At 38.2% G+C, this 12,738-nt stretch overlaps 1 protein-coding gene across 1 annotated transcript; it reads left to right on the forward strand.

Moving 5' to 3' along the window:
- Nucleotides 1–10,734: 10,734 nt before the first annotated feature.
- Nucleotides 10,735–11,708, forward strand: LOC133733800 (protein MIZU-KUSSEI 1). The gene has a single exon (XM_062161735.1). The coding sequence runs from the start codon at nucleotides 10,803–10,805 to the stop codon at nucleotides 11,520–11,522; it is 720 nt and encodes a 239-aa protein (XP_062017719.1). The 5' UTR covers nucleotides 10,735–10,802; the 3' UTR covers nucleotides 11,523–11,708.
- The last annotated feature ends 1,030 nt before the right edge of the window (nucleotides 11,709–12,738 follow it).

Genomic DNA, 12,738 nt, shown 5'->3' on the forward strand with positions numbered 1-12,738 from the left:
AATATGAATTGCTTAACAAAGCAATTCGACTAACCACCTTCCAAATGAAAACCCAGTTAACTAGCCATATATCCAGCAATTTTGCATCTGATGATACTTCATTACAGATTAATCGAAACAAGATTAATCATACTGAAGCTCTTTCTTAGGGTTTGGGATATCGATCCCCGTCAGCTAATATCCATATATAATTCATCAATCAAAGAAAACACGAAGCAATATCTCCAATCAAGTTGTTGTCTGTTAACCTCACAATTCAAAAGCAGATTTTACCAAATTTTGCCGGACATAAAACACATTGCATGATGTTCCCTCCGAGGCATAATGTTCTTTTTTCTCATCAATAAAGTTGGGTGAAGGGAACTAATCCTCACCTGTTTCCAGTCAAAAAAAAAAAAAACACATTGCATGATCGAAAAGTGCAACCGGTATTATAGGAACATGTACATTATTCCATGATTCATTGAAATCCTCAATTAGTGATTCTACTCTCACTATAGGGGCGGCAATTCATGTTAGCTGTGTTCTCTCTGTTGCGTCATATCTATCCCATAGTATCCCTTCTGTTCTCTCTGTTGTGTCATATCTATCCCATGTCAAGTAATACTACCCTAACTCGCCTCTTTGGATTCGTCGTATCACATGACTCAAGTCACTCAACACTAATCCGGACTCCTTTATAATTCTGCATTTCTGCTGTGTTTCGGTTTAATCCATGTGTAAGCTATAAACCGAGATAGTCCTTAATTAGTTCTAACCGAAAAATATTACTTATCCATTACTTAGCATGAGGAGGAAGGTTAATTAATTTCACTCAACACCTACCCAATCTCGGAGCTATACTTGGCAAGAGCATCAGCTGACGTTTTCCTGGCCCTGGAGATATGTTGCAAGAAAATATACTCTGTTTGGCTCCAGTTTTTCTTGAGCTGGTCAACAGTCTCTTTTCTTGCGTGGGCGTGCCAGCACCGTTTGGGTGCGGTCGTTGGGGGTGTCCCTTGACCTGACTTCTTTTGAGCGACTGTAGACGAGGAGAGCACCAACCTCGTCGCAGGATTCTTTGTGCCTCGTGCTGGAGGACTTTGTCTTGTGTCACCAAGTCGATACTTAACGTTGTAGGTTAAGCAGAGCGAAATCACCGGGAAGTAGAGAGAAGTACTTGCTAAAGCGTGACTTTAGCTTGGCTGGGTTGCTAGGGCGTTACCCTTGCTTGGCTGGTTCCGTAACCGTTGTGGTCGCGGTACTACAGTCGGCTCCCGAGGAGACTAGGACCGAAGCATTTTGACAGAGGGTTTGGTGGCACTGATAGTCGGCTCCTGAGGAGACTAGGACTTAGAGTGTGATCACCTATAAGAGAAAGAGAAGGAAAGGAGTTGCTCTTAGAGAGGTTTGCTCTAGAGAGAACTTAGATCATCTTAGAGATGTTTTGATGTATGAATGAGTCAATTGTTCTATGTTGTAGCCTCTATTTATAGGCTACCAAGCAACACTATTTGGCATTTAAACAAATCATAATGGAGCACTTATGAGTTTATGGAGCACTTATGAGTTTATGGAATTGTTAGGTTCAAGCACTTAAACACTAATGGAATGTTAGGTTTAAGTCATTTTCTGCTCCCTTATCCCTCAATTTTTATCTCCACTAAGAACTCAGATTCAACCTTTGATTTCTTCATATGAAATGATCCACCATGAATGTAGATTATTGTGGTAAAATTTCAGAATTTATTTCCATGTGGTTGGGCCGGAAATGCTGCTGGACCTCTTACAGGTCCAGTTTCCAAGTTTTGCTTCTGCAGAAAATTGGACTGTTTGTTTGAAGGTTTTCCACTCCGAACGAGCTTTGGCACTCTTCATAAGAAATGATTCTTGGGCTGTCTAGAATGGATCTGCAGAGTTTCAACTCATTTCGAGTTCATTTGGTCAGTCTGCCACCCCTCCTTCCTTGTTTAGCTCGGTTTCTCCTAACCGAAGTAGGAAAATGTGCTATAGTTGACTTTTCATGCTTCCATAGTAGGCTTTATTTAGCCTCTAAATATATATATATTTCGAACTTGTCGACAATATATAGCTTGAGCCACTGACATTGGCTCAATTTCTCCAAGACGTGCCTTGTCAGGCCAAAATGCTCATTTTGGGTCCAAACATACTCAAAGCTAAAAACATGCTCAAAGCTACTTGGGAGATATCTACGAACAGCTTTAAAAGTTAGGCTTTTGCATTGGTAATACGATTTCTAGTTATATGATGCTATTTGGACCATACTTAATCGTCATCTTTGGATCGACAAGTAATTCCATTACAGAGGTAGTATACGGAAGGAAATCTTCTGTCCCAAAAGCCCTGTGCCAACCCTGTCTCCACACTCTGATTGGCTCAGAATGATTAAAAAATCCTTATCTTAAGTTTTCTTTCATTGTTTAATCATTCTGAGCCAATCAGAGTGTGGAGACAGGGTTGGCACAGGGTTTTTGGGGACAGAAGAATCCCTTCGGTAGTATACACGTTCCAAATTAAAGTAGGTTCATTCTTTTCTAACATATATGCATCCAATAGTCTTCAAGAATATGTATATATCTTCCTATTTATGTAGCTTGTGACCTAAAGTTAATAGAAGCAATCAAAGTGATCATCAGTTCATCACTTCAAAACGACTACATGCATGCACACTCACTGAGTTTGGACAAGATTAAGCCTAGCTACCTAATTTCCTTGTCAACATATCTTCATAGCTCAAGCTCTTATCTTTTGTAAAATTCTATGTAAAACAACCGAGACAGGAATGACATAGATGGACCGGACAGATTGAGATGGCACACACTTTCTTTTGTCTCGGCCCCATATTTCTTTTAACTTGTCCATTTCTCCTATAACCAAAAGCACTAGTTGTTTTTTCATGAACATCATGATCGCCAATTCTGCATATGTAGCCAGACAGAATATGCAAAAAGAAAGAGAATAGCAAAAGTGCAATGCACTGCACTTTTATAGTTTGTTTTATTAGTCCAGTTATCTTTTGTTTTGTCAAATCAAAGTTTAAATTAGCCCCACATTTTTTCTGAAAAATAAAAAAACAAAAGCACTGGCTAGCTAAATTCCAATGATATGGAGTATATATTTTCTTATTGAACGCATACATAATTGCATATTGTGGTTTTTTTTTTTTTGGGAACTTTGTTTGAGGAGAAATTTTATTCACACATAGTTATTTTCTAAATACACATCCCATATATTTGTAAAATTTCATATTTCTATTTTACCCCTCCTCAAGAAAATATTAATCATATTCCAGCCTCTGCTCGAAGGCAATGGAGCCACCCAGCCGGTCGCAACTGCCGGAGCCCGGAGGCCAACTATTTAGTTGAGGAGAGGGAGTCGCCGAAGGAATCTTGCTTGCTGAGTCACAACTAAAAGAAGTAGAGAGAAGGTAAGGGCGAACAGAGAGAGAGAGAGAGAGAGAGCCAAGCTTAAAGGAGAATTGCAGTAAAGCAACTATGCACAGGCTTTAGCATATGAATTATGATATGTATTTCAAAACTTGAAAATCCATATCTACTTCAACCAACCAACATGAGTTTTCAAAGCTTTTCAGTGTATCTATAGGCGCAAATCCAAGTAGACGATTCTAGTTCCAATGGTCAACTTGAATTACATATCAAGCCAATCCATAAGAAATCATAAACTCGTTGTTAATCAATTGGAATCTTCTAATTATTAATTAGGCACGCTATATTTCCTGCAATTGTATTAAAATTTTGCTTTCTAGCATGACGATTTCATGCCGATGAGATAGTAAAAGGACGAATAGGCAGAAAGGGTAAAAGAGGAAATATCAGGGAAAAAATGGCAAAAAGAATTTAAGAGGTGTGTATTAAGAAAGTAGGAATGTGTGAATAAAATTACTCTTGTTTGAGAAGGACATAATGCAAAACAAATAAATATATATCTAATTCATTAGGGTTTGTCAAAGTAGTGAAATAGTCTATACTGATCAAAGCTCAAATTAAATGTTAGAATAGTACACATATCAAAATATAGAATATGTAATCTAGTAACTTTGGCAATTCATATTCTAAGATAAATGTTGTTGTTGTGTTGGGGATGGTTTATAGCTACAATGGACTTGGTTGGCTTCACCTTTGGTAGGATCCCGGTGGTTTTCAGATCATTTCCTGAGATTCAAATGGGTTCAGGATCTGAGTATGAGATCGAGGTCGTTGTCCTGTTTCGGGCTCTAACTGGATTACGTTTCGAGTTTTAGGTCATCTATAGGTTTGGATTTGGGATCTGAGTCGGTCAGAGTTCTAAGCTCCAATTTCATGTTTTTGTTTGGTCGTTTCCCATCTGGACTGAGAATCTGGATATTCGGTTCTTATACCTCCAAAATAGTACTAAAGAGAGTCTTTTTAGGTGGAGGGATTACTTCTTTATTAGGTACCCATTTGTATGGTTCATGTAGGATTGTATAATCATCGTAGCATCAGAGGTGCGAGTTTAAAAACTTCTATTTTGCATCCAAACGTAACGTTTGTACCCATCTTTTTTTTTTTTGAAATAAAGGGCTGGTGCGGCTACCCTCAAGCCTTGATTAATGAAACTGTCGAATACAAAGGGGGAACATTGAGCCTAAACCCCTTATTACAATAAGCATACAGAGAATGTCATGAAATAATAATAAGAGTCTCTATCAAATAAATGTATTCAACCAGACACCAACTAGCAAATAGTGCACTATTAGCTATTCTATTTGCTTTGACATAGCGGTGACATAACGGAAAGATAACTCGATATGTAACCCGATTACAATGTAGTATAATTACCATAAGCACAGATTTCCTACTTGTTGTCGCCGGAAAGTAAATTTGACAACACATAGTTTTATCCTGCCACTAGGAGGTTGCTACCATTTAACAATGGATCGTTGCCTTGCTAGGCCAGAAAAGACACTTAGAGTGCATACACAAGCATTTAGCCCGACTAGCCCTACAAGATACCTACATAGACTTATTACACGCCAAAGGCGAAACAACACTAACCAACAATAATAAGGAAAACTAAAAACATAATTAAAATTACCAGCCCAAGCAGCACTCCAGGCCGCAAGTAGATCACAAGCTGCCAGCCAAGCTTGGCCCAATCCCACCACAGCCGAAAGCCACCTTCGCTGGATCGCCGTCAACCTCGCTCCATCCCGGCCTCGCCGTGGAGAAGCACCGCCCTTTCCAACCATTCCCTTCCCTATGTCGGAGTCCAACGCCGTGACCCAGAACGAACATTTTTGATCAGATCCAACCCAGATCGGGTCAGTCCAATCCGAGCCAATCAACGCTGCCACGATCTCATCCTCTCTAGTCCGCCTCTAAACCTGCGACACCACTCCACGCTGCCGACCCGCCAATCCCAACTCCGGCCTGCAAGAAAGGAACCAAAACTCGCCAGCCGCCTTGATCTCCCCTACCATTTCCTCCGATTCCTTGTCCAATCGAAGGTGCGAACATACAAGCAAACTCAAGTCCAACGGGTCCCGTTCGACGACAGCGTCACCGGACACTCCACCGGGCGGAGAGAACAAATTTTCTTTGAAAACCCTAGCGCTCTCGCTCTCGGGACTCTCTATTAATGTTTGTCTCTTTTAACGTTTGTACCCATCTTTAGTAGTAACATAAATTCTTAAAAGAAAAAAAAAACCAATATTGTCATTCTCTTACAAATAAACCATGATCCTATGGACTAAATCTTTGTTTGATTTGTTTATATAATTATGAAACTTCTTGAATTTAGAGCACGGTGAATTCAATAAAAAGATTATATGCTCCCTTTCCTTTAGTTTCTTTGATAAATTTTCTGTTTCGAGAAGAACTAAAATTTCAATTGAATAACCATATTATTTCTATACCATGGTCATCAGAAATTTAAGTATGTATCTGAAGTTCACTTTGGTTGATACGCATTGAGTGATGTAAATGAAGGATGACAAGATATATAAATAAATGATAACTTTTTTGACTTAATTGAAGTGTAAATAATCAAAAGCAATTTGAGTTTGTGTCATTTTCTGGAAACATACACATGGAACGAGAAAGGCAAAGGACATGAGTGGAGAAACCAGGCTAGAAAGCAGAACAACTCCATTTATTTGCTTCAGCCCTTTTTGCTTAAAAGTCTCTCTCATGTGGTATAACACAAGCCAGCCAGGGAATGAAATCTAGTGCTAGTTTGCAGGGTAATTTTTTAATTAGAGTACCCCAAAAATATATTGGAGAAAAGGTCACTAAGATTCTTGTATGAATTAGTTGTTGAAGAACAGTTGTAAATGTTGGAATTGTAAAGAGCACAATACTCAATGCTCTAATGATTAGTTGATCAATGGAGGATTGCTTATTGTATTTTCGTACGGAATTTTCATTAGCATGGAAAATCATATTTGAGTTTCTTTGAAGCCGAAAACAGAAAAGTGCATGCAGTCTAATAAGGCTAGATAATTTTCCACACTAGGGTTGCTCCCGCCACTTTCTTTCGTGTTCCACCAGAAATAAAAAAGAAAGAAGAAGAAGCACATGTCCATTGGAACTATCCAAAATACTTGAAACATCAAACTCAATTTCTCTATTAATTTCACGGAGGCTTACTTTGGCGGCATACATCATGATCTCAAAAAAGTCTGGAAAGTTGTCCTAAATTCACCCCTAGACCTTTGAATATAACTGATAAACTTTCGTGATGAAATCGACTTACTGGTGAACAAAGCAAATAACATTGTATACAATCACTATGAATGTATGATCAGATCGATTTATCCCTTATTTTCCTACTGGCATGGTGATGAATATGTAAATTAATTGAAAACCAACAACGACTTGGACTTTTTTCCCTAGCTATATAAATTTTAGGATTAAATATTGTTTACTCCCTATTCTTATAGGGTTTCATCGTTTCAGTCCCTGACATTCGAATTTCATCTAAAAAGTCCCTGAACTCTCAATTTCCTCCCAATTGGTCCCTGCCGTCAAAATTTTCTGTTAAAGTTGCCGAAAATGTCTATTATACCATCACTTACTTTTTTTTTTTTTTTTAATTTATTTTCTCTCTCTCTCTTTTATTTCTTTTTTTCATTTCACCTCTTGAAGGTCTGTGGATTGGAACCATTTTGATGAGGAGATGAACAGAAGGAGGCGAGAGAGCCGGAAGAAGAAAAGGTAAAAAGAAAAAAAAATAAAAAAAAGGGAGGAAGAGAAATATATATATATATATATATTTTAAGTAAATGAGGGTATAATAGACTTTTTAGGGGAAGATAACGGAGTTTTTGACAGATGTTTGACGGCAGGGACCAATTGGGAGGAAATTGGGAGTTCAGGGACTTTTTAGGTGAAATTCGAAGGTCAGGGACTGAAACGATGAAACCCTATAAGTATAGGGAGTAAGCAATATTTAACTCTAAATTTTAGGACTAAATTCAGTTTGCCCCCTCCAACTTTAAGGCAAACATCAGTTTGATCTACGATTTTTTTTTTTAATCATGATGGTCGTGCACTTCCATTTTCCATCACGTGCGTCTAAAATTCAAATTTGGCCCAAAATGTTTCGTCACTTGCTGAGTTGGAGCCTACATAAGGGCTCACTTTTCAGATTTTGACCCACAATTTGGACAAAATGTCCAAACTGCCCCCTTGAATATTCTTCTTGTTGGAATTTAATTAGAATATTTCAAAATACCTGCTATTTTTGAAATCTCCTCTAAACCGTTATTTGCAGATAGTAATAGTCATTAATTCTTTTTGAGTCATTAACTCTCTTTGATTGCGATTTATATAAAGATTTCATCAGTTTGGATTATTGATATACCATTCATTTGGTCAAATTAACTCTGTAATTATATTGGTTCATTCCTTATTTGATACCTTCCATTTTGAATTACTCATCAATGTCATTGTATCCATTTCTGTTACTTAAGTTACAAAATTTAATTGCTATTGGCAAATTGTTATTGCATTAATCATTCTTGCCATATATAATCTCTAGCTTTCCAAATCAAAATATACAATAGAAATTCAATCTCCTTTGTTTCCTTTCATAGCTCAAAGTACTCATGTGTTTCCTTTAATTTTTCTATTCCACCAAAAGAAAGTTTCAAGCTGTTTGATACGATTCAAGTATTGTAAGTGTACACCTACAAGGATCGAGATTGTTGTACCCTGGAGGGTAGGGCGCCACAAACCTGCTACACCGAGACACTGTCTCCAAGGGACGAAATCTACTCTTAAGGGCAGTGTTTACACGCCTCAACCTTAAACTCTTTTCGAATGATGTGTCATTTGGAAGCTACAAGTTCAAGAGATAAGTCTTATAGTTCTTGTTATTTCAATCTATATGACAATAACATTATGATTATTATTTGTTATTAATATATTGTAATTTTTAGTTTTTGTAGGAGGTAAAATCCGGTGACATAAGTAGCTTCTTATCGACCAAATTTTCCAACACTTCTTCTTCCTCTGCACAATTCTTCATCTTGTTCCTCTTGTTCATCCTTTCAGTAACAAAAGCAGCAAAAGAATTCATGTTCTTCCTCATCGTTTTCTTTTCTGACCCATGTATCTTCATCTTCTCTCTTACCCAGATCGCCTCTCACATTAGCTTCTCCTCATCCTCCGCCACTGATTCGGCGTTAGACGACTGAGCGAATTTCTCTTTCATCCCCATGATTCCTAATTTGAAGTACTCGCTGCCGTTTGACGCCGCCATTGATACAGAGCTAAAACGCATCGCCTGGAGGACATGGATTTTCTCCTATCCGGTTTTCTCCGAGTAGAGTCTCATCGCCGCCTTCTGGATCCTCGGCTCGCCCATCTGGATCCTCCCCCCACCATCTCTCTCTTTCACAACTCACAAGCTCTCACCACCGACACTGAAATTTTCAACCAAACTCCAAACCCCCCCAACAAAATCCAATTTAACCTGACCCGTTTTTCTGATTCTAACGCTCCGAGTCATCGTCATGGCCGCCGAAAATGCTGTCCTCAATTTGAAGATGCTCGTCGCCTCCGACAACTTCTATCCTTACCAAAACAGAAGGTTGAAATTCATTAAGGACTAAGCCAACTTTGGCTCCAAATTCAGTTTGCAGCTGAATTTAGTCCTTAATGTTAATTTAGTCCTTAACGTCGATTCCAGCTCCAACTGCTCTGGGTAAGGAGAAGACCAAGCCAGAAGCTTCCAAAATCGTGGTGAAGCCCAATGTGGTGTTGAAATTTGGACGTAATTGGGGATCTATTTTGCTGGTGTCGTGATTGGAGGTCTCAAAACATTGACTTTAGCCTTTAGGTGCATTCTAAAGCAATCAAAAAGAGAAAAAGACAAGTAATAGTTCTGGAGAGTCAAAGTTGTATAGCTTACCAGTTCTGGGTTCCACATGAAGTCGTTTAGACAAGAAATCATGGGCTGGAGCTTTGCAAGTTAGAGACTGGAAGAATTCACACGAAAACTCTGCTGATATAGGTGGTTTCATGTTTGAATTAGGGGTTTTAATTTGGTGGTTTCATGAATTGGGGATGAAGAATTGATCGAAGGGATGAGAAATGGGGTTTGATGTTGCTAGGTTTGAGAGATGAGTGTGAGAAAGGTCATCTAATACTCTAATCAATAGAATTGGGGTTTCATGTTTCTTGGTGTAAGATTGAGAGAGAGGCAAAGTGAGGCAAAAAAGAGAAAAAAAATTAGAAATTCAATTAAATTAGAAATGTTCATTTTCCCCTTCTTAGGGGTTTAAAATTTAAAAAGTGGGACTCTAAGTCGGCTCAAACTCAGCAAGTGACGTCACGTTTCGAGTCAAATTTGAATTTTAGACGCGCGTGATGGAAAATGGAAGTGCAAAGACCATCATGATTAAAAAAAAAAAATCAAGGACCAAACTGATGTTTGCCCCAAAATTAAAGAGAGCAAACTGAATTTAGTCTTAAATTTTATATGTTACATACATACATATAGGTAGATACACACATTTCCTGGGATCGACGTACTTCTACTTCATGGGATATGCAGTTGTAAAAACAGTAAAATATATAAGTGAGGTAGGCAATATATTTTTTCTTTAAATAATAGTATAAATTACGTGAGCTAACTTCCAAATGACCAACAAAATACTGTACTGTTCTTTGGACAATATTGAACGTGAGTGCAAGTTTGAACATTTCCTCCTGGAAATGAATACAATAAAGAGCTAACCAGCTCAAGAGGAGGACTTTCTGAATTAATAAAAATGACAGTCTAAGATTTCTCTTAAAATTTATCACATTAATAATCCTTATTTGCGAATCTCATTTTCCCATGCATCATCTTCAGAATATAGTAACAATAATTTTAGTGATGACTAATCTGTTTGATCAGACTTCGACCACTGTTTTTGGTCCCTTTTTTTTATTTTATTTTTTTATTTATGAGAACACTGTTTTTGGTCGGTAAATGGAAACATTGTATTTTCTTAAAATAACCAAATGAATTGATTTTGTTAATCAAACTGCTAAATTAAGGAGAACACGCATGAACGCAATTAATAAAAATATCATAATATAAGAAATAGTATGGACCAAAATCATACTATTAATATAATAAATGGAACCAGGGGTGGAGCTGAGTCTCCCAACAAGGCTGGGTTCCAAATCCCTTTCAAAAAAAAAAAAAAAATAGTATGGACAAAGACATCTCCTTCAGACCGACACTATATAAACCCTAGAGTCCATTCCCATCTTAAACCCCCCAAATTCTAAGCCTGGTTCTCACCTCCTATCCCTCCCTTAACCGCCATGGCCTACCCAAGAGTTGGTGCTACCCACTTAACCAGCGCCGTCACCACCGTCGAGTGCCACAAACAAGTACGGTCATGGCGCCTTCTCCGCTCTCTCATCGAACTCCTGATCCCAACTTGCCACTGCACCTTCGTAGAAGATGATCATCACCATCAAGAAACCAAAGAATTTGGCTTTCACTATCGGCGTCCAAGCTTTTCTTACCCCAACAACATCATAACCGGCACCATATTTGGGTACCGAAAAGGGAAAGTCCATTTCTGCATCCAAACAAACTCCAAGTCCAACCCAATTCTCCTGCTCGAGTTAGCTCTACCCACAACAGTCCTGGCCAAGGAAATGCAAGGAGGGTTTCTCAGAATAGCCCTCGAGTCTTCTACTCCAGGGTATAACAGTAATTCACCAAACTCCAGCTCTCTGTTGTCCACTCCGGTGTGGACTATGTACTGCAATAGCAGGAAAGTTGGGTATGCGGTTAAGCGAAGGCCTACGAAGCATGACTTGGAAGCTTTGAAGATGATGGGTTCGGTTGCGGTGGGTGCAGGGATTATAAGTGGGAAGAAGGAGCTTAGCGATGGTGATGATGATGAGATTATGTACCTGCGAGCTAATTTTGAGAGAGTTTGTGGTTCGGCAAATTCGGAATCGTTTCATTTGATTGACCCAGATGAGAGTATTGGCCAGGAGCTTAGTATTTTCTTTTACCGTTCCAGATGACCATAGATTTTTATGGTTCATGGAGAAATTGGTGGGCTGGTGGCCATGGTGTATCTACTTGACTTTTTGCTTTGCAAGCAATCCATGATTTTTACCCTTCTTTTTTGAGCTTTGCTTTGAGTAGCAAGCTTTGTTTTGGGTATCAATTAGTTAATAGTTATATATAATTAATGGTTCTCGGGTTTACTTGTAATTACTGTTTGCCGAATAATCAAGTACGTTTCGGGTTTGCTCATATTTCTGGACCAAAGCTAGCTTTTTTTGTTTTACGCTTCTCCTAAATTACTATCCCGGCCTACTTCTTAATTTGTTGTCCGATTAGTTCGTGTTTTCTTCGTCTTCTTATTTCATGACAGGGATCAACCCTAACCGATAATATTAAGCAATCAATTTTCTCATTCTGTCTCGATGATTGAACTGTATGAGGCATTGATTAAGTACACTTATGTTTCAAAACTTGAAAGCGCCCAGTAAGTTTTTCAACTACTCAATTACATGTTCATGTTCTTTTTTTTTTTCTTTTCAACTTTGGATAACAAACATTTGTTAATTAAAAGTAAATAAATTTTCTTGCATTAGTAATTATATGGTATCATATTTGTGTTGAGATTATACATCCCACATGGGAAAAATAAGACATTGTCTATGAGTTTATAAGGGTTTGGGCCACTTCATTCATTGTCAATTGGTTTTGGATGTGAACTCCAGAGATTACTTTATCATGGTATCAGAGCGGGTTATCCCACGTGTGAATGCTTAACCGCCACACGAGCTCCACGTCACCCAATATAAATTGTCCACGTGTATGGCTTGAAAATTCGTCACACGTGCGGGGGCGTGTTGAGATTATACAATCCCACATGAGGAAAATGAAACATTGCCTATGAGTTTATAAGGGTTTGGGACACTTCATTCATTGCGAATTGGTTTTGGATGTGAATCCCTAATTACTTTATGAATTTGTACATATTTTGAATATGTGATCAGTTATTGTGAAAACATAGCCTCTTAACTATATGCAAGTAATTACATTTTTGAGTTTGAAGTTAGTTAATCCTATACATACAAGGCAAAATTGAGCAAACAGAGTCCTCCAATTTTTTGGGTTTCATTTAAAATGTGGATATCGCGCCATGGCATATGCTTATTTTCTTTTGGTCTACACTCCGCAGGCCGAAGACATGATTTAGCCTGTGATGGACCACCTACATATTTT

Source organism: Rosa rugosa, chromosome 1 (assembly GCF_958449725.1).
Source record: "Rosa rugosa chromosome 1, drRosRugo1.1, whole genome shotgun sequence".
Taxonomy (NCBI): Eukaryota; Viridiplantae; Streptophyta; class Magnoliopsida; order Rosales; family Rosaceae; genus Rosa; species Rosa rugosa.

Bases quoted from the DNA above. Each gene is read 5' to 3' on its own strand.
- LOC133733800 (XM_062161735.1), top strand. From the start codon at position 10,803: ATGGCCTACCCAAGAGTTGGTGCTACCCACTTAACCAGCGCCGTCACC.